We start from the raw sequence: 20,039 nt of genomic DNA on the forward strand, positions 1-20,039 counted from the left end.
ATTAGGCTACAATACCTTTCCTCTGTATGGATAATCCTCCGCGCTCATTAGTCCAGCTCTTTTTATATACCGGAGGGTATTTCTTAAAGAACCACCACCACATCCCAAATTTCCCTCTCTTATGCTGCAATCCAGAATTTGCTGTTCACTGAAATAATACAAATATTATACAAAAAATAGCAATACATATTTGTTATTGAGGAGAATAGGAACCCACAAAGAGAGTTACAAATACATAGAAATAAATTTTATATCCATCAGTGGAGAAAGGTGATTTTGAAACTTAGGTCATCTCCCTATTATTTTTTCCCTCCCTTATCTATGTAGTCCAGTCTGTCGCATCCTTTTTAATTATCCTTGGGCAACTACAAAATTTTTCAGTAACCACATCCATGAAATAATGTTGAAATTTTTTTTCTCATCGTAATCAATATTCATTCAATATTCCCTTTCCCTGTGTAAATCTAGTGTAAGGCTTTATACCTTTCAAAGTTGCAAATGTCAATTCAACAATTGCTGTTGTTGCAGGGATTGTGAGCATTAACAATGCATGTTTATATATTTCTGTTATGGCTAAGAGTAACTATTGTTGTGCTACCATCTGTGTTTAATAATTAGAAGCTTCTCTGTATGATCTCTGCTTCCAAAGGCTCTCTTCCTTACTTCTTCTAGCATACACCCACACTTCATGACAATTTAATGCTCCAAAGTCACTATTTTAATCCTTAATACACTCACATAAGAACTTGGCAAACATAGTTCGCAACATTCTCCATGTGCTGGAATCTGTGGTGTGTTGTCCCAATATGAAGAGGAGAGTGTTCAGAAAAACACAACCAGTCCCCAAGCTAGAAGAATTAATCACACGCGATTAAAATCCCCAACCCGGCTGGAATCGAACCCGGGACCCTATGAACTGAACGTTTCAACGCTGGCCATTCAGCCAAGGAGTCTGACACTTGTTAAGCTACAATCACTATAAAAATGTCTGCCTCCATGACTAAATACGATTAGTGTGCTGGCCTTTGGTCACAGGGGTCAAATCCACAAGTGCAACACAGTTCATATCCACGATCCCAAAAGGTGTGGGAAAAGCAGAGTAAAATGAAAAAGGAGAAGATTGTGGCTTAATAAGAATTTAAAATGAAAGGGTACCAAGAAGGGTCTCTTATCAAAATTCTTGTTATAATATTAGCCCTCCATTACATGCATGTCCAGCTGTAACAACACTATACGCATGCAAACTGTTTGTAGCTTCCTTTCGTTTCTTCTCTCATTTTCCTCTTTTGTCAGTCTATTTTACATAGGAATGACTTTATTTTGATTATATTTACACTCATACTTTGACACAAATTATATTTACCTGAACATTTCCATTCTTTAGGATAAATTCAAAATGCTATTACATGCAAAGCTGCAGGACTTACCTAAACCAAATGTAATCCAGCACATGAAATCTGATCTATAAACAAGACATCTCTGTTTAAGTACAAAATCTAATAAAATTAAATATTAATATAAGTAAACAAAATTTATTGTTAAAACATATGATGTAATGGCAGTACCCTGGGGAACAAAACTTAAAATTTGAAAAATGGAAAAATCATCTTCTACGGGAAGTAAAATAATGATTTTGATTTTGGAGATATTTGGCCTAATTTTGTTGTTACAGCAATGATAAGGCATTCTATGTACAGATACCAGAGACCGTTTCTAGTCTTATATTACAGTCAATGGTCTCTGGTAAGACCATTTCTTTATACCATGAAATATAAGAAATCTATAGTGTTCTAAATATTTATCTTACAATCGTAACTGAAAATTATTGCAAGTGGGAATATCCAAATAATTTGTGAGTAGAATATAAATAGCAAAAACACAAAAAATTAATCAGATTACACAGTGGATGGCATAAATTAGCCTTACAATGTATTAGACACTGAACACAGAATGAACCTCACACTTTATAAGCGAGGTTTATGGAATGGTATAAAACAAAGAGCTACATCACACTGAACACTCACTATTGAAGTTTTTGTTTCTTTGAAGTTCTATAGTGAGCAAATCTTCGAATATTGGGACCCTACTTTAGAAGATGATTTCCTACATTTGTAAGTCTTGTAGCATTTGGGATTGTTTGTCGCCCGTCCGGATGGTTTCTCTTTTCCCTCACCCGACTGTCGCCACTGGACCTCTTTCTTCACTCAACAGCAGTATGACCCAATGAGTTCCGTTGCCAGCATTGATCTGTGTAGTTTTGTGTTCGGACTGTATTATTTCAAGGTGATTTTGTACAATATGTAACTGTTGACAATGGAAGCTTCAATAAAACAAGAGAAAATTTTCATTCACCATCTGTGAGTTTTCCAGAAGTTGGAATGAAGTTGATCAAAATGATCAACTCCACCCAAGCAAGCATTATAATCCTTCACAAATTCTGGGCAGGAAGAGAGACCTCATTTTCGTTCATTTTTAGTCCTCAGTACTATGCCGGTTACGACCTGTACATGCGTATTTTTTGATAATTAATTGCATTCAGTCATCACGCAAGATATTCAGAGCGAACTTGGTTTGTTTACGTTCGGAGGAACGAGCAGGCGAGCCGAGGACAGCTGTGTGTGTGTGAGACGTAGGCTGCAGGGGCAAGATAGACTACCCGCCTGACGCGCCACGTGTAGCTGGCCTGACCTGGTATGTTCTGGATATGAACGTCACACCTTCGCGAACATTCGATTGAAAAAATTCAAAACTTCTCTAATAATTATCGCAGTGACTTGAGAGATACGTCATTTTGAAGAGAATAACATAAACGTCTCAAATTGTGAGGAAATCCGTCGAGGGATTCGTGAGATGACCAGCCTCAAGGGATCACGTTGTATGATGACGTGGAAGCCCCCAAACTGAATATAAGGAGACCTCACTTTACCCAGATCAGACAGTCATAGCTGAGTGTTCAGCCTGACTCTCCACGCTACAGTGTTCGTCGAAGCGCTGACAGAGGCTATCTTCGAATATTTAAAGTCTTCATGTGGGACTTAAACTCTGACAGTCGTGTTGAACTTATCAATTGTGTGCGTGTGAACTCTAATGTATAACAAAGTCTTTATAATGGACATTGAGTCTATCAGTCAATTTGAACTTGTAATTTTTGCGAGTGATGAAGAACTAATTATTCAAAGTCTTTATTTGAACTTATAAAATTGTGTATGTTGGAACTCTGATTATGACAAGTCATGTATTGGACTTAAGTGACAACAGTCCAGTTGAACTTACGTTGTGTGCGCTTGCAGAAACTTCTCGATATAACATACTTTCGTTCTTGTAGAACTGAGTTCATTACCACGTTGCCTGTGTGAAACTTAATCTCCGAACCGATACTAATTCAAATGTGACACTACCGCAATATTCTAGGAACTGTGATATCTTTCTTTACATTTCAGTCAGCATATTTTCCTTAATAGACACGAGTATTTATGAAAGTGTTCGAACTTTCCCATGAATATTACTGCAAATGATTACCATGATAAAAGTATAATCGTGTGCTGCGACACAAGTGTTTCACTGTGAATTCAAACTGTGTTTTTTTAATAGAACTGTGTATTATTCTTCTGAACAGTGTGGAAATTATTTGTGTGTGACTGACAGCAGTATCTTTGACAAAGTCTCGAACAGTCACCTATTTTATTCAATGTCAAGTGCGCCTAAGAACGAACTGTGCTTTTCATTTCAACCTTATTGCATGACTGACAGCAGGGTCTTTGATAAACTCTAGAGCAGTCATACATTTCTTTCAATGTCAAGTGCTAATTTATTTAGTGGAAAATTGCCACGAACTGTGCCAAGTGCGTGAACAATTTTCAGTTTCATTATTTCTATGCATGAACTGTGCTTTATTTTCTTCCAATTTCGATGCTAATCACATCTACATCTTTAGTGAACTTGTAAATTATATCTACAAGATTAAGAGTGAATTTGACGGCATATCCCAACCATATTAAATTAAACAGTGCGGTTAAACCAAAGTGTCGGGGGACTTTGTGTTCTGGACACTCGTATAAGTTATGTGACGAGTGATTACCCCGCAGCATCGTCGGAGAACGTCGTAGAACGTCGGAGATCATCCAGAACGTCGAAAGTTCGAGACTCAAACCCATATCAAACAGACTTGGGTGTTCCGGTCTTATCTCAACGAAGTATTAGCAACTTCCAGAACGTGTTCCAGCCCCGTTCAGCCTGGTGAACTGGGAACACGGATCATCAAAAGGCGATGTTGAAGACAGCGACTATCAACAGTAAGGTGATGTGCACTTTGAAAGGCATTTCCTGAATAAAAAACTATTATTCAATCTAATTAAAATTTTTCTTGTAGATAGGACCCTGCTCCTGTACCAAGCCCTAGCTAGTAACCACCCAGTATTGCCCTGAGGAATACTTCATGCTAACTTTTAAGTTAAATCATAAAGTCGGGCTCTTTTACTGGTACAGTACCTGTGCTTTGGATTGAGCATCATGAATTTACTGATAAGTTACACACTTCTTACCTCTGTCCATCCATTTTGAAATGCCAACATTACCAGCTACAATTACATCACTTTAGCCCATTTTCAACATTCTGTCAGGAAGAATGTTGTTTTTGGGAGAAATTTCCTTGTCTGACTGTCGCACAAGGAAAGTATCTTTCGATTAGGAAGCTCTTCATCATTGTTACGTTATATTGCTTATGCTACCCACATATCTATAGGTTTTAAAAGGGTGAATAAATATCACTTCAGAAACAGATTACCATTTATTAAAACGATTAACATCACATCCACAAATTATCAATGCAGAGGAAGCCATGTTTCTTTCACACCTGTTAATCAAGGAGTATACATCCTCCCACCTTGATTTGCTGGTAGACAAATCAAAAATAACACAACAAAAATATATCAAATACATCTACATTACAGGAATAGGAGGAATCAAAACAATATTGACAAACATTTTGGACAATATCCTGAGTATTTACAAATTCAATTTTTCAGGCACTCTGATTCGCCTGCCACTTCTGGTGTTCCTTGATACTCCTTCTCTCGAGGAAGGACCAGATTATTCAGCAATTTATCAGGTTCCTTCACCTCTTCAGCAGAGACTTCTAAAGGATAAACACTTTGGATCGGTCTAAGTAGGCCTAAGGTATATGTTGCAGTATGCAATCTTACTAGGCAGGTAACATTATCCTTACCACGTAAAATCTGAATAACCCGCCCCAATGGGCAATCTATCCGTTTTGCGTTGTCACTTACTATTAGGACTACATCCCCTAATTTTATTTCACTTTTGCTACCTTTTATTTGTGACCTCTGGATTAATAGACCTAAACACTCTGACCTAAATCTCTTGTGGAGATCTGTCCTTAACTTCTGCCGATACTGCAACCTCTTGTTGAGGGAATTTCCCTCAATGAAATCACAATCTGATACTGGAGTTTCAGAGACATCATACAAGAAAGGTCATAAAGGAAGTAGTTCTCTATCAGTCAAAGAAGTATAGGTTAATGGTCTGGAATTTATAAGCAATTCTAAGTCACAGAGGACAGTGCTCATTTCTTTGTAGGAAAGCAAAGCTTTACCCAGAATTGTACATAGTATCTGTTTCATAACTCCAATTAACCTTTCCCAAAAACCTCCCCACCTCCTAATGCTACTGTACCGTGCAACAGTCGACTGATTCCAGCTCATCTGAAGCTACAGTACTCCCATTACCTAAGTAAATCATTGTTAGTCTCCCACAGTGAGCAATGCATCTACTAAAGCCCTGCAGAAATTTTTCCGAAAACAGTGAAGACAACAATTCGAGATATACTGCCATATAAACAGCGCAAGTAAACAACGCTATCCAGGCTTTGGCACCATCTTTGAGAAAAAGAGGTCCAGCTAATTCAATACCAACCACTTCAAACAAAGAGGAGTCTTTGATACGGTCTTTACGAAGAGGTGCTGCCGGGGCTTTTCAATTGTGTCCTACTTGCAACAAACAAATGACACATTTTGACAGTAATTTTCGGACAGATTTCCTGGCTTTCAAAATCCAGTATCATTCCCTCAAATTATTAAGCAGAGTCTGGATGCCCATATGTGAATTATTTTTGTGTTCACTCATACTAAGTCGATACATTACAGGATGAGAGGAAGGTAGAATGACTGGTACACAAGATACTCATCATCTCGCCTGTTCACTAATTTTGTTTTCAACCTAAGAATGCCTTCTTCATCCTTGTATACCTTTAGGCTACTTAAACATAGGCCATCCTCTAAAATGAAAGTTTCCTCTCGACAAGCCAGATTATTAATTTTTCAGCTGAGCAGATATCTTCACATGATAATCCCCAACTTCTTCTCACTGACTTCGTATTTTGGGAATTACGGACGAATCTCTTCATCCACGCAATCATTCTAATCATTTTGTCATAGCTTGAGAAGTAACTGCAGTACCAACTAAGGCCATGGTATTTACACTGTTCATTATGCTTTTTCTTATGACTGCTGCACCAGTAATAGCTAAACGACTCCTTCACAAGATAATTCACCAAGTGCGACAATTCATTCACCTCTAGGGAGATCAGCTGTTCATCTACTAGTACCTCTCCCGAGGGCCACTCTTGTTCAGGTTTCTTAAGCCAGTCTGGACCCTCCCACCATTTCTGTGTCAATAGTTTATCTGCCTGGCATCCTCTTGAAGCAAGATCAGCAGGGTTTTGGTGGCCAGGCACGTGCTTCCACAATTCCGGCTAAGTCAGACTGTGGATTTCTTTTACCCGATTGTTTACAAACACAGTCCAGTTGTCTTGCTTCTGGATCAAAGTCAAAATGGTGGTAGAGTCTGTCCAGAAATGCAAGTCAGTATCTTTCAAATCACGTGCGGCCAGCACAGACTTACACAACCTAGCTCCTACCAGTGCAGCAATCAACTCCATTCGGGGAATGGTATTGCCTTAATAGGAGCTACTCTTGCTTTAGCTGCTAGAAAACTTATCATAACCAAACCATTGACCTCCAACATTATAAACACAGTTGCGCCATAAACTAGACCACTGAACATTTACACCAGAGTTGTTGGTAACATAGTTGAACCAACGTGGAACCTGTAACTCTTTAAGAAGGAAAAGGCCTTGGTACCATGTCAAAAAGTCCATCCTAGTATCTGTATCCATTGCCTCATCCCAATATATCCCACTCTTCCAGAGTTTTTGTATTAATAGTCTGGGAATTAACAATACAAGGCTAGCTATCCTTATAGGGTCAAATATCTTCTGGGCTACTGAACGAACTGTACTCTTCGTCACCTCACCTAGCACAAAATTGTCCAGCTACTCTAATTTCAACGCCAATGTATCTGAAACTGTATCCGACAACAAACCTAATACTGTACCACAACCTTTGTAATCCCATTAAAGCTATTGTGGTTGGAATGCCATCCCCTTAAATTGAATTTTCCGTCTTCCATTACCTTAACAGCCTCCCCGATGAATTGATTTAATTCAGATAATAACTCAGTACTAGTTACCACATTATCGATATAGAGGCTTTGTTTCGGTTCCAGCATAACATCAACGTTGTATTGTGAGCTACACATTGCTTGAATGACATGATACTCAAGAACTGTTCCCAGAATGAAAAGGCTACATTTCAACCCGACCATCACCTGCTGATGCCGAAACAGTCCAACCTTCCACACTCCAAACAATGGTTCAGAGAGGGTGAGCGCCCTCTCTCTCTCTCTCTCGCAGAAGCATCAAATACTGGACGCACTCTTGTAGTGCTGTTCTCCTTAACAACAGCTTGATGAGGTAAATAGCGCCCATAATCTCCCAGTGCCTGAGGTGGCACCTTTTCAATTATCCCCATTTGTTCCCACTCGTTCAAAACATCATCATATGACTAAACAAATTTTGTTTATGTAATTTTCTCCTTGCGGACTCTTAGTCTCTTAAGTGCTAAATCCTACTTACTTGGAATTGGTAAATGGTCCTCCTTCCACAATTGGGGTACCTCATATTGTCCATCAACATTTCCGAAAATACACGTCTGAATTTTTTTTTCGAATCTCCCGCTCTCTTTCTACTTTGGTCCTCTGAGTGACTGAGTCCGATGTACCAAGTACAACTAATCTCCAGAGGTCACTAACATCATTGATAAGTAATGAAGTAACCTCTACTGCCAAGTTAGTTGAAGAGTGACATGGAACCTTCCCCATCAAGTGTCTAACCTAATTTAGTTTCAATAGCTACTAAGCCCGAATCCAATAATTTCAGTTTTCCTGCCATTAGCTTACCAGCTACATCAGCCCTAATCAGCAAGTTTACAGGGCCATCCCTTCCACCTATTATTGGCACACTTTTTAGCGATAGATTTGTGTACAAGGGTGAAGAGGAAGGAGGGAGCTCTCCCGGTTCTGGTAGTACTGCCAACTGAATGGAAATGAAATCTGAATTGAATCGATAGTATGATCGATCGATATGTATTTGCTACAACCTTATTCACATGAATTCTCAGACAAATCACTTTCACAATCATCACTTCTCTCTGCAGTACTATTCATTCTGTCACTTTTTGGCAGTACCCTTCCCAATCTTCGTCAGATACGGAGTGGAATGCCTCAACAGTCAGTTGTCGAAGGTTAACTGCTGACATGTCTCCCGTAATATGGAGTCTTTTGAATTCTTGGTTTCGTTTTGCCCATGCCAATTCAATGCCGTCCAGATCACAGTTGTATGGGGGAAGACGAAGGACGACGTGTCCTTTTTCAGCCGCCATGACGTCAACAGCATAAATTGTATCAGGAGGCCTGTTTTCCTGAACTAATCTATACAGGGCCTCTTTCATTTGATTTGCGTCGCAGACAATGCCTCTCCCCTGTAGCCACTGGACGATTGTCACTCGTGTATCATACCTCGATGGTATTTTATCCACCTGTCAAGAATGATATGGTGCATTATACAACACAGACGCAGGAGGCAAATTAGGGAGCACAGATGTTTTGAACCATTTCTCAAAATTATGGGAATTCATTTGGCCATGGTAATCGCCTTGGATTAATTGTGCTTCTCTAATGAACCCTTTCTCAGATCCAACTTCCCTTTTCGAAGTGCTTCCCCATGCTGTAACACCCACAACATCGTTTCCGCTCTGCCAGCATTTTTCAGTTGTAGTATTATTATCAATCCAGGACTCATCCAAGTAAAATACTTCCTTGCCTTCCTCACTAGCATGTTTAATTTGGACGAGGAATCGTGCCCGCCAATCAACGATGTCTGCCCGCTTCAGCAATAAAACAAGTTTGTTTTGGACCTTCTTCCACACAAAACCCATACTTTTCAAAACTTTTCGGTGGGACGTTGGGCTCCACTTCCACTGAATTTTTTTCTGCAGCACAGGGATCAGTTTCTTCATGGTAGGCACCACATTGTGGACGGTATAAAAATTTTCGATGGTGCCCCTTATCACTTGTTTGTCGCAATCGTCCAGTTCTATCTTCCCTTGCGTTTTCTTTCTACGAGAAAGACGAGAACAGTATATAACACTTGTATATGACAACCTACTAGTATCCAAAATGATATTGGTTAAAACAGATTAGGTAGACTGGTTAGAAGGACCTACCTCTTTTTACCAGGGGTGCGTGGAGACTCGCCGGGGTGAGAGGCAGAAAATGCCTTAATCCTATGAATTGTTGCAAAAGATTTTCCCGTATACGCGGCAGCGTGTTGAATAGACTTGTTGAGGGGGAAGAGCAGCTCTTTCTTTTTTCTCCATAGCACAGCACTTTGCAACTTGGGCTATTATTTTTCATCCCTCGCTGGTTATAGCCCGTGAGGGTCGTTTCCGTGGAGGAGTTTCAGGTGGTTCCTTTGATGTAGTTGGATGTTCCTCACTCATGTTCACTCCTAACCTAAATTTTGGCTTTGTTGTGTAAACAAGAACAGTGCGTAAAGTGTACGCCAGGCGTCACACGGTGACGCATAATCGATTCATAGTTTGTGTTCAAAGGTTGCCAATACGAATCTCGAAGATTGCCGAGATCTACCGATTCAGCACTAGGGTGTGAATCTATCGCTAAAAAGTGTGCCGATAATACATCTGTTAAAGAAATATTCCCCTCTGAAAGTTCCTCTAACGAAGGTCAATTCTTGACAGAAGGAATATCATTACAGATGACCATTTGATCCAGTGCATCCAAATTACAGTGAAATTTACCATCTAGGCTTTGCACCTCTTCACTGTAACACAAAATATGCCATCAAATAAGTTTTTACACCACCACAGATAACACATTCATTGCTTCTCCCCTCAATGGCTTATAACCTAATTTGGCCACAAAATCTTGTGACCACTGAGAGCCTGAATCAGAGATGCGAGTCCTAGTACTGTTGATGTTCACAATTAGTGTTTGTAACAGAACATGGTAATGTGTGTTCTACTAAGGGAGGTGTTTTTCAGCTCACCCTTGTCTTGACTGTGATCTGAATTAGTTTCTAAATCCTTCTTTTGATTACTTAGCACATTAACACATTATGATTCTTACCACACACAAGACATCTCACAGCTATTTTACATTTATTTGAACAATGACCTTTCATGAAGTGTCAAAAACAACCACCCTTATCTTTTAATACCTTCTGTTTCTCAGTCAAGCTCATTTTCTGAACTCAGTAGCAGTGGCTATTGCAGGTTTACGACATGCTTGTTTAGTCTGATATTACGATCATCTTCAATACCAAAACCTGCTACAGTCAAACTAGTAATCCTTCCTTCTGATTCTACTTCTAGCTTTAGCTTTTTTTGCTAGTTGCTTTACGTCGCACCAACACAGATAGGTCTTATGGCGACGATGGGATGGGGAAGGGCTAGGTCTGGGAAGGAATCGGCCATGGCCTTAATTAAGGTACAGCCCCAGCATTTGCCTGGTGTGAAAATGGGAAACCACGGAAAACCATCTTCAGGGCTGCCGAAAGTGGGGTTCGAACCCACTATCTCCCGGATGCAAGCACACAGCTGTGTGCTCCTAACCGCACGGCCACTTCTAGCTTTAGAAATTACATGATATCTTCTAACCTGTCTTTAGAGACCCCCATAGTTCTAAAATTTGGGCTTCTTTGCCAAGCCCCGAGAAGTGCCTCAGGCAAACATGACTCAAGTAAAGGGTACAGCATAGCAGCGCACTTACCAGGGGTAACTAACACATAGTGTCTCCAATGACCTTATCTGGGATTCTAAGTTACACAATGAACTGGTTATCACTGACAGAGGAAGCATTCTTCAACACTAAAGTCAACAGTTCTCTAATAAACTTTGACAAGCAGCTCTTCCCTGCCAAACCTACTTTTGCTTTGCAATAGTTTTCATCTGTAGGTGGAAAACTTTCCACTACTTCCCTAGCACGCAAACCTTTTACAGTAACTTGCACTACATACTGAAATTTATCTTCTGGTACAATATCTGAGTCTTTTATATCCATTTTGTTTAACTGACCCCAGAATTGTAACCATTGTCTAACATCTCCACCGAATTTTCTAAGTTCCAACTTGAGGAGCTTTAACTTTTGACTATAACAACACTACCATTGGTGGTACTCTTCATCTCAGGCAAATTCGTTGTGGAGGTTAATACTTCACTTGCACTTACCCTCACGTCCAGGAACTGCCTTTGATAGTTATCAGCAATCCGGCGTTCGTCTTCCAAGTCCTTCTCCCCGACATCTGTTTTCAAACTCAAGATCTTACCGTGTAACGACAGTAAATCTTCAGTTTTCTTTTGCAGTAAGAGAATGAAACCTGAACTTTTCTACTTCTCTCCTCTTGATTATATCCTCAATATCTCCTCACAGAATGTCCAATTGTCTGGTAAACGCCATGCGTATAACCTTTCTTAACTTCAATGAATGTTCCAATTCCTGCTCCATGATGTAAACAATATTACATTAGAACACAGGTTGCGGTATACAAGTCGACTCTCTTGTTCACTTGTAAGTACCATCATATGCTATTAGATATGTTCATTAGGGTACAAGGAAGGAGTAGAGGTGCAAAAATACTAGGTTTTTGTACTATTACCTGACACATAGAACATTGAAGAGGACACTACATAGGACTGGTAAAGCATGGCGACCATGTTTACTTGGTAACAGAGGGGTGATGATGTCATACCTGACATCACAGGATATGAGAGAGAGACAGGGAATTCATATCCGAAAACTAAGCCCGAATTTTCGCTACTGCACATGTATGACCAAATTTAATTATTTAACATTTCAATGTAGACAAGAAAAATGATCGTGACGCCTTAAGTATGACGTCACACGAACCCCTGATCCTCTATAGATAACTCATGTGGTACACCTGCGAGAATGTGACGTCAGCCAGGCTGGTACTTCACGTATGCATGTGTAGATCGAAGATGGAGGGGCGGTGATTAGTTAATGGTTCGTATGTAAACATTGTGCGGTATTGAGCAATTAACTTCGTAATGAATGATTTGAACATTCCGTGTGGATTTATGTGCGTTGTTGCAGGTGTTTAATTACATATCAAAATGCGATGGTTCTAACCTCGTGAGTGCTTTCACATTAAAGTATGCCGGCAGTACGTGCAATAGCTACTAAAATAACCTTCTATATTAATGCGCGAGTACCATTTGAACACAGTACTTCATATTGTTGTTACTATGTGCACATGCAATGTAATGAAGCCTCCGTTTTACTTTTGCTGTGTGAGTAATAACATGTTTTGTGGGTGGGTTGGTAGGTCACTGGCAAGCATAAAGGTAGGATCTCTCCTCATAGCTGCTTCACGTATCGTTTCATATCGTTTGTGCATGCTCTTCTGATACCTAAACATGCACGCGCATTCGTAAATTGGGAATCGTAAATTGCTCCGTAATGATCGGGCGCTCAGGAGGTATCGAAGCGATCTCCGATGTTTTCTTCCTTTGTTTTTAATTTCAAGTATTTTAATGGTTCTTTGTGATTTCTATGGTGAATTTATATCATTGGGCTGCATTATGTGATGTGACATGATCATTTTCTGCTGTAACGCATGGTGTGCTTCGTTTGTGTTTCTGTGTCAATTTAAATGTCAGATGATGGCTTGTGACGTCATAGTTTCATCATGGCTAAACTTCAACATGTTGACGAGATGAACTATTGACGACAAACATAGCTACACGGCAAGAGAGTCGTGGCGCTTGTCAAATATTTGCACGTGATAATTACTTAGAAATTGCAAAAAAAAAATCATAATTTTTGCATCAAAGTTCCTTTATTGACATGGTAGAATTCGCCCTTTAGGTTTAAACACTTCTGGGACCCGAACTGGAGATAGTCGACTTGGGTACCGGACCCAAAACAATTAACATAACATTCACAAATTACCAGTAACAATACATACGTAGGAAGCCATGTCGTCTTCCTTCACATCTGTAAATAAAGGAGTACTGGTACATAGAAAAAGAAAAAAATAATACTGTGTACTGTCGGCACATTTTTAGCGATAGATTTGTGTACGCGGGTGAGGAGTAAGGAGGGAGCTCTCCCGGTTCCGGTAGTACTGCCAACTGAATGGAAAAGAAATCTGAATTGAATCGATAGTATGATCAATCAATATATATTTGCTACAACTTCATTCACATGAATTCTCAGTCAAATCACTTTCACAATCGTCACTTCTCTCTGCAGTACTATTCATTATAATCTCGTCCATGGCTATTTCCATGACACCGTCGTGCTTCCGGTAGTCTTCTTCCCGTTCTTTCACTTTTCGGCAGTACCCCTCCCAATCAAACCAGGACTTGTCCAAGTAAAATACTTCCTTGCCTTTCTCCCTAGCATGTTTAATTTTGACCAGGAATCCTGCCCGCCAATCAATGATGTCTGCCCGCTCCAGCAATAAAACAAGTTTGTTTCGGACCTTCTTCCCAACAAAAACCCATACCTTTCAAAACTTTTCGGAGGGACGTTGGGCTCCACTTCCACTGAATTTTTTTCTGCAGTACAGGGATCAGTTTCTTCATGGTAGGCATCACTTTTTGGACAGCATAGAAGTTTTTGATGGTGCCCCTTGTCACTCGTCTGTCGCAATCGTCTAGTTCTATCTTCCCTTGGATTTTCACCCTACGAGAAATAGGAGAATAGCATATAACACTTGCACATGACAACCTACTAGTATCCATAACGATATTGGTTAGAACAGATTAGGTAGACTGGTTAAAAGGATCTACCTCTTTTTACCAGGGGTGCGTGGAGACTCGCCGGGGTGAGAGGCAGAAAATGCCTTAATCCTATGAATAGTTGCAACAGATTTTCCCGTATACACGGCAACGCGTTGAATAGACTTGTTGAGGGGTAAGAGCAGCTCTTTCTTTTTTTCTCCATAGTACAGCACTTTGCAACTTGGGCTATTATTTTTCATCCCTCGCTGTTTATAGCCCATGATAGTCGTTTCCGTGGAGGAGTTCCAGGTGGTTCCTTTGATGTAGTTGGCCTATATCTTGGCTTTGTTGTGTAAACAACAACAGGACATTGTGTACGCCAGATGTCGCATGGCGATGCATAATCGATTCATAGTTTGTGTTCAAAGGTTGCCAGTACGAATCTCGAAGATTGCTGAAGTCTACCGATTCAGCACTAGGGTGTAAATCTATCGCTAAAAAGTGTGCCGATAATATTGATAACCTCACAATCATAACAATGTTGCTTCTTCTTCCTCTTCCTGATCTTCTGCAACAACATTTGATGTATTGTTACTGTCAAATGGGGTTAACTCTGAACACTCAGAACCGACTGAACTGCTCAAATTTACATGTAGACAGTCTTCTGCATCGTCATCGCCACCTACATCTGAATCTTGACTTATTTTATCCTTAACCCTCATGAGTTCCTCCACTAACTGATCTTTCGCTAACCATCTTCTATATTAATGCGCCATGCCTGTAATAAAGACAAGAACGGGTATAATCATACGCAGAACTATCAAATTAAGTTATAAATATACACTAGCATGTTTTCATAATGATATGAAATTTATACATGACCATTACTACGTTTCGTCATACAAGTCAACGTACATAACCTCCGTTTTTTGGAACACCTTATTCATTACATCAACATAACATCTTAGCGGGAATGTTGTGAATAAATTCCCGATGCTAATAAGGAACTAGAAGCTTTACAAAATACAGATCAGAACAAGTATAAACAAACATAGTCCGGTGGGTAATATAAATAACGTAAGAAAAACAGCCGAAAACTTCATGGATTTTCAGTTTCCATACATACTGCACTTCCTACAAATACACTGTTGTCTGTACGCTCAGTAATGTATAATATTACTTGATTATGTATGCATGCTGTAATATAAATGATATTCTTACCTTCCAAAGAAGAAGTTGTACCAGTTATCTTCATACAAACATGTTCTTCTTCTTCCCCTTAGGAATTCCTTGGGCGCTGCTGAAAAGCCATTACCCAGTCAAAATACGAACATGTTACTGCTCAACACGCGCCAATACAGAGCCCCACAGCCAGTTAGAGTAGTGCATTTGCCCTGGTATAGACCAACATACCGACCACTTTTAGTCATTATGTGATCAACGTGCCAGTGGAACGCGAAATTCAAAATATGGTGTAATTTTTTTGCTATTTGTTTTACGTCGCATCGACACAGATACAGTATGTGTCTCTGTTATTCGTACAGGCTTCAATTTCTTATCAAGTCACGTATATTCACACTAACGATTGAAAAAGTGACATTAAACGTACATTACGGGTAAAAACATGGTTTGTCAATGAGAATTCGTTAGTGAAAACCATACTTATTTACATATAGGCAAGAAGATTTGACATTAATGTGCGGCATCGACAAACGGATGTATCGTTGTATTCGTACACATGGACAGGATGATTCCCACCGTTTGGTTGCGATGCACGGTAGTCTCAGTGACGGCATACGACTTGTCAAGTGGGATAGTCACCTTCCTAGTGTATCTATGGTGGACGAGCACTTAAAGGCCTTTCATTACGAAATATTGAACAGCTGGTCAATAGAACACATTCTACTGTGGAAAATGTGGTCGATACATTTAAATACAAAGGCACTGTTAAGAACACGCGAAGGAAATCCAAGAAGAAAGTGTTTATCTGAAAGGAAAGAACGGCTTGTTGTTCGGCTTATAAAGTCAGATTCCAAATTAAGTGCACCAGTATTGAGACAACTCACGGAGGAACGAACTGGAAAGAAGATCATCAACTCCACCATACGTCGGATCTTGTATCGGCATGGGTACTAAGGAAGAATCCCTCGTAAAAGACCATATGTAAGTATAAGAAACAGACGGCTTATACTGACATTCGCTAAAGAGCATATAAATAAGGAGAAAGAATTCTGGAAAGATGTTATCTGGTCTAATGAGACAAAATAAACCTTTCCTGGGCCAGATAGCATCCACAGAATATGGAGAAAAATTGGTACGGACAATGATGGGGTCAATACACTCCCAACCATAAAGTACGGTGGAGGGTCTGTAATGTTTTGGGGCTGTATGCCAGCCAGAGATGTGCATAAGATACATTTCATCGACGGAATAAAGAACAAGGAGGGTTACAATGCAATCCCGTGGGCAAACGTGAAGCAGATTGCTGAAAATATGTGGATGCCACCTGTTTATATATTCCAGCATAATAATGAACCGAAACACGCTGCTGATATTAAAAAGACATGGTTGATATGGAACATTCCTAAGCAGCTTAGAACACCTTCCCAGTCTCCGGATTAAAATCCCATCGAACATCTTTGGGCCACGTTGAAGAGGAACCTCCGTAGGCAACGTATGCGTACGGTGGAGGAACTTAAAAGTGTGATTCTTCAGGAATGGCAGAAAATCAGCCCCGACATATGCAAGAAATTAGTGTATTCTGTGCGGTGACGATATCAGGCAATTAAGAAGTCTTGAGGACATTCCACTAGATACTAACATGTTGCAGGAACCTTTTATTTGTTTATTTATTTCAAGTGTTCAGTTTGCTTGTACGAATAGGGATGATACAAGATTTTGGGCGCGCTTTTCTTTATTAGAAGCTGTATGTTTGGTTAACATGCCTGCAGACAGATACAGTAGATATATGTTTTCTGAAGGCTTTGTTGAACGGATATTGAGTGAATAAAATTCTTTTCAGTTTATTATTTTCTGGCAGTGCGTTGAAGTACTAGAGCAAACAGTCCATACGAATAGAATAGGTACATACTGTATGTCTTATGGTGACGATGGGACTGGAAAGGCCTAGGAATGGGAAGGAAGCGTCCGCGGCCTTAGTTAAGGTACAGCCCAGCATTTGGCTGGTGTGAAAATGGGAAACCAAGGAAAACCATCTTCAGGGCTGCCGACAGTGGGGTCCGAACCCACTATCTCCCGAATACTGGATACTGGCCGCACTTTAGCGACTGCAACTATCAAGCTCGGTTGAGTATTTATAACATAGAACATTTGGAGCTGTTGTGATCAACTATAATGTTTAATGTAAGTAGGTTTTTGTGAACCTAGAGAATAGGCCTATACTTACCAGTAACCTGTAAAGAGTTACTAATTACATTATTTTGATAATACAGTATTTGCACTCGTAATTTGACACATAAAAATATATTTCCTTGAGCATTTCCATTCTTTAGGATAAATTCAAAATCGCAGGACTTAGCAAAACCAAATGTAAATCAGCACAATAATTAATCTGAACTATAAACAAGACATTTCTGTTTAAGTACAAAATCTAATAAAATCAAATATGAACAAGATTTATTGTGAAAACATGTGACATGAGAATGCCCGTGAAAAATGAACATTAAAGTGAATAAATCATAATAGTTGAATGGACAGAGGATGCAAAGGCTTTATCCACACGGTAGCTCCTTTTATAACATAATGTTTATCGTACTTTAAATAATCAAAAATAAGGAAGAACTCAACGTGCCTAATAGTACACTTGCTGATAATAGAAAAATTCAAGTTTTAGAGTAACCAAAAATGTGAGTATGATTTATGAGTCACCAATACACAGGGGTGGATCCAGGGAGCATTTTTAGGTGGGGAACTTCGACGACCGTCAGCCCCAGTGGGTATGAACATTTGGAAGGAGGAGGGGTTCAGAGTAATTTCCAAATATAATTAACCTTACACTTTGAATGTGTTTGAAAGTGCTTCTAGCCAACAGAAAGTAAATTAGTTAATTAGTCTATCTGGATGCTTTATTTGCAAATAGAGGTATTGGCCTTAGTGACAAATTTTAAGTAAAATAATGATTGAACGACCCAGCCATGTGCTTACGCCATATAGGCAGCCAGCGTGTCAATTTCGACATTCAGTTGTACTCCGCCAGATCGCAAGTTGTTAATCAATTTGGTCGGGTAGACTTCACATGTACCACATTTTAACATGCCGACAATGTACCAATGGGATGGTGAGGATTTTCTTGTAGCCTTCAGCAATGTATGAGAACCAAATGCCCAAGGTTAAAGCGAGGCAAATTTACCCAATTGCGAAGATCAACAACGGGGCAATAATAGTAGTGGCGGTGGTGGTGGCGGTCCTGATTACTGCTTTAAGAGAAAGTTTGTTGGATGCGCTTGTGAATGGTCGGCTGTTGAGAGTGCTCTTGCAATATCGTAGTAATAAACTAGTTAAAACCTATTGAAATACATATAAGATAGGAAATTTGTTCAGAAGGGTTATAGGGAGATACATTCAGGGAAACAGGGAGGCTTATGGAGCAGTGTTAAGGGGACAGGGAACTGGAAATCAAGTAGGGATGATGTAAAAATGTTAGTGCTCAACTGTAGAAGTATTGTAAAGAAAGGAACAGAATTAATTTAATAGATATATACTTACCAGATATTGTAATAGGAGTTGAATCATGGCTGAGAAATGATATAATCTATGCAGAAATTTTCTCACAGCACTGGAAGGTGTATCGTAGAGATATGATAGGAATGGTAGGAGGGGGAGTATTCATTCTGGTGAAAGAAGAATTTGCAAGCTGCAAAAAAAGTTAAAGATGACAAACACGAACTTCTAGGGGTAAGGCTCATCTCTAAAGATAAAAGGCAACTTGATGTCTTTGGAGTGTACAGACCGGGAAAGGGTAGCCCTGACGCAGATTCAGAATTATTTGATAAGAATATCAGCTATGTGGGAAACGATAAGGAAAGGAACGTGATTGTAGCGCGTGATCTCAATTTACCAAATGTCGATTGGGAAGGAAATGCGAACGACAGGAAGCATGACCAACAAGTGGCAAATATGTTAATATGGGAAGGACAGCTGATTCAGAAAGTGATGGAACCAACTAGAGAGAAAAATGTCCTGGATGTGGTGCTGCTAAAACTAGATGAGCTCTATAGAGAAACCGAAGTAATATATGGTATTAGTGATCATGAAGCTGTTTTTGTCGTAGTTAAAAATAAATGTGATAGAAAGGAAGGTATTAAAAGTACGACTATTAGGCAGATCCCTGTCGCTGATAAAACAGGCATGAGGGAGTTTTTAATAAGTAACTATGATCGGTGCAAAGCGGTAAATAAAAATGTAAACACACTCTGGGATGGGTTTAAAGCAATTGTTGAGGAATGTGAAAATAGGTTTGTACCTTTAAATGTGGTAAGGAATGGTAAAGATCCACTATATTATAACAGAGAAGTAAAGAGACTAAGAAGAAGGTGCAGGTTGGAAAGAAATAGAGTTAGAAATGGCTGTGGAAGTAAGGAGAAATTGAAGGAACTTACTAGGAAATTGAATCTAGCAAAGAAGTCAGCTAAGAATAACATGATGGCAAGCATGATTGGCAGCCGTACAAATTTTAGTGAAAAATGGAAGAGTATGTATAGGTATTTTAAGGGAGAAACAGGTTTCAAGAAGGACATTCCAGGAATAATTAATGAACAAGAGACGTGTGTATGCGAGGATCTTCAAAAGGCTGAAGTATTCATTCACCACTATGTAAAGATTGTTGGTTACAAGGATAAT

General features: G+C 39.5%; 1 protein-coding gene across 1 annotated transcript in view; it reads right to left on the bottom strand.

The window, feature by feature from the left end:
* The window catches only part of CtsL4 (Cathepsin L4), a 138,057-nt gene that overhangs the window by 41,002 nt on the left and 77,016 nt on the right, over window positions 1–20,039 (bottom strand). The window contains exon 5 of the mRNA XM_067139357.2: window positions 16–148. Coding sequence (XP_066995458.2) covers window positions 16–148 — 133 coding nt within the window. The remainder of the gene's footprint in view (window positions 1–15; window positions 149–20,039) is intronic.

The sequence above is a fragment of the Anabrus simplex genome, chromosome 2 (genome assembly GCF_040414725.1).
Source record: "Anabrus simplex isolate iqAnaSimp1 chromosome 2, ASM4041472v1, whole genome shotgun sequence".
NCBI lineage: Eukaryota > Metazoa > Arthropoda > Insecta > Orthoptera > Tettigoniidae > Anabrus > Anabrus simplex.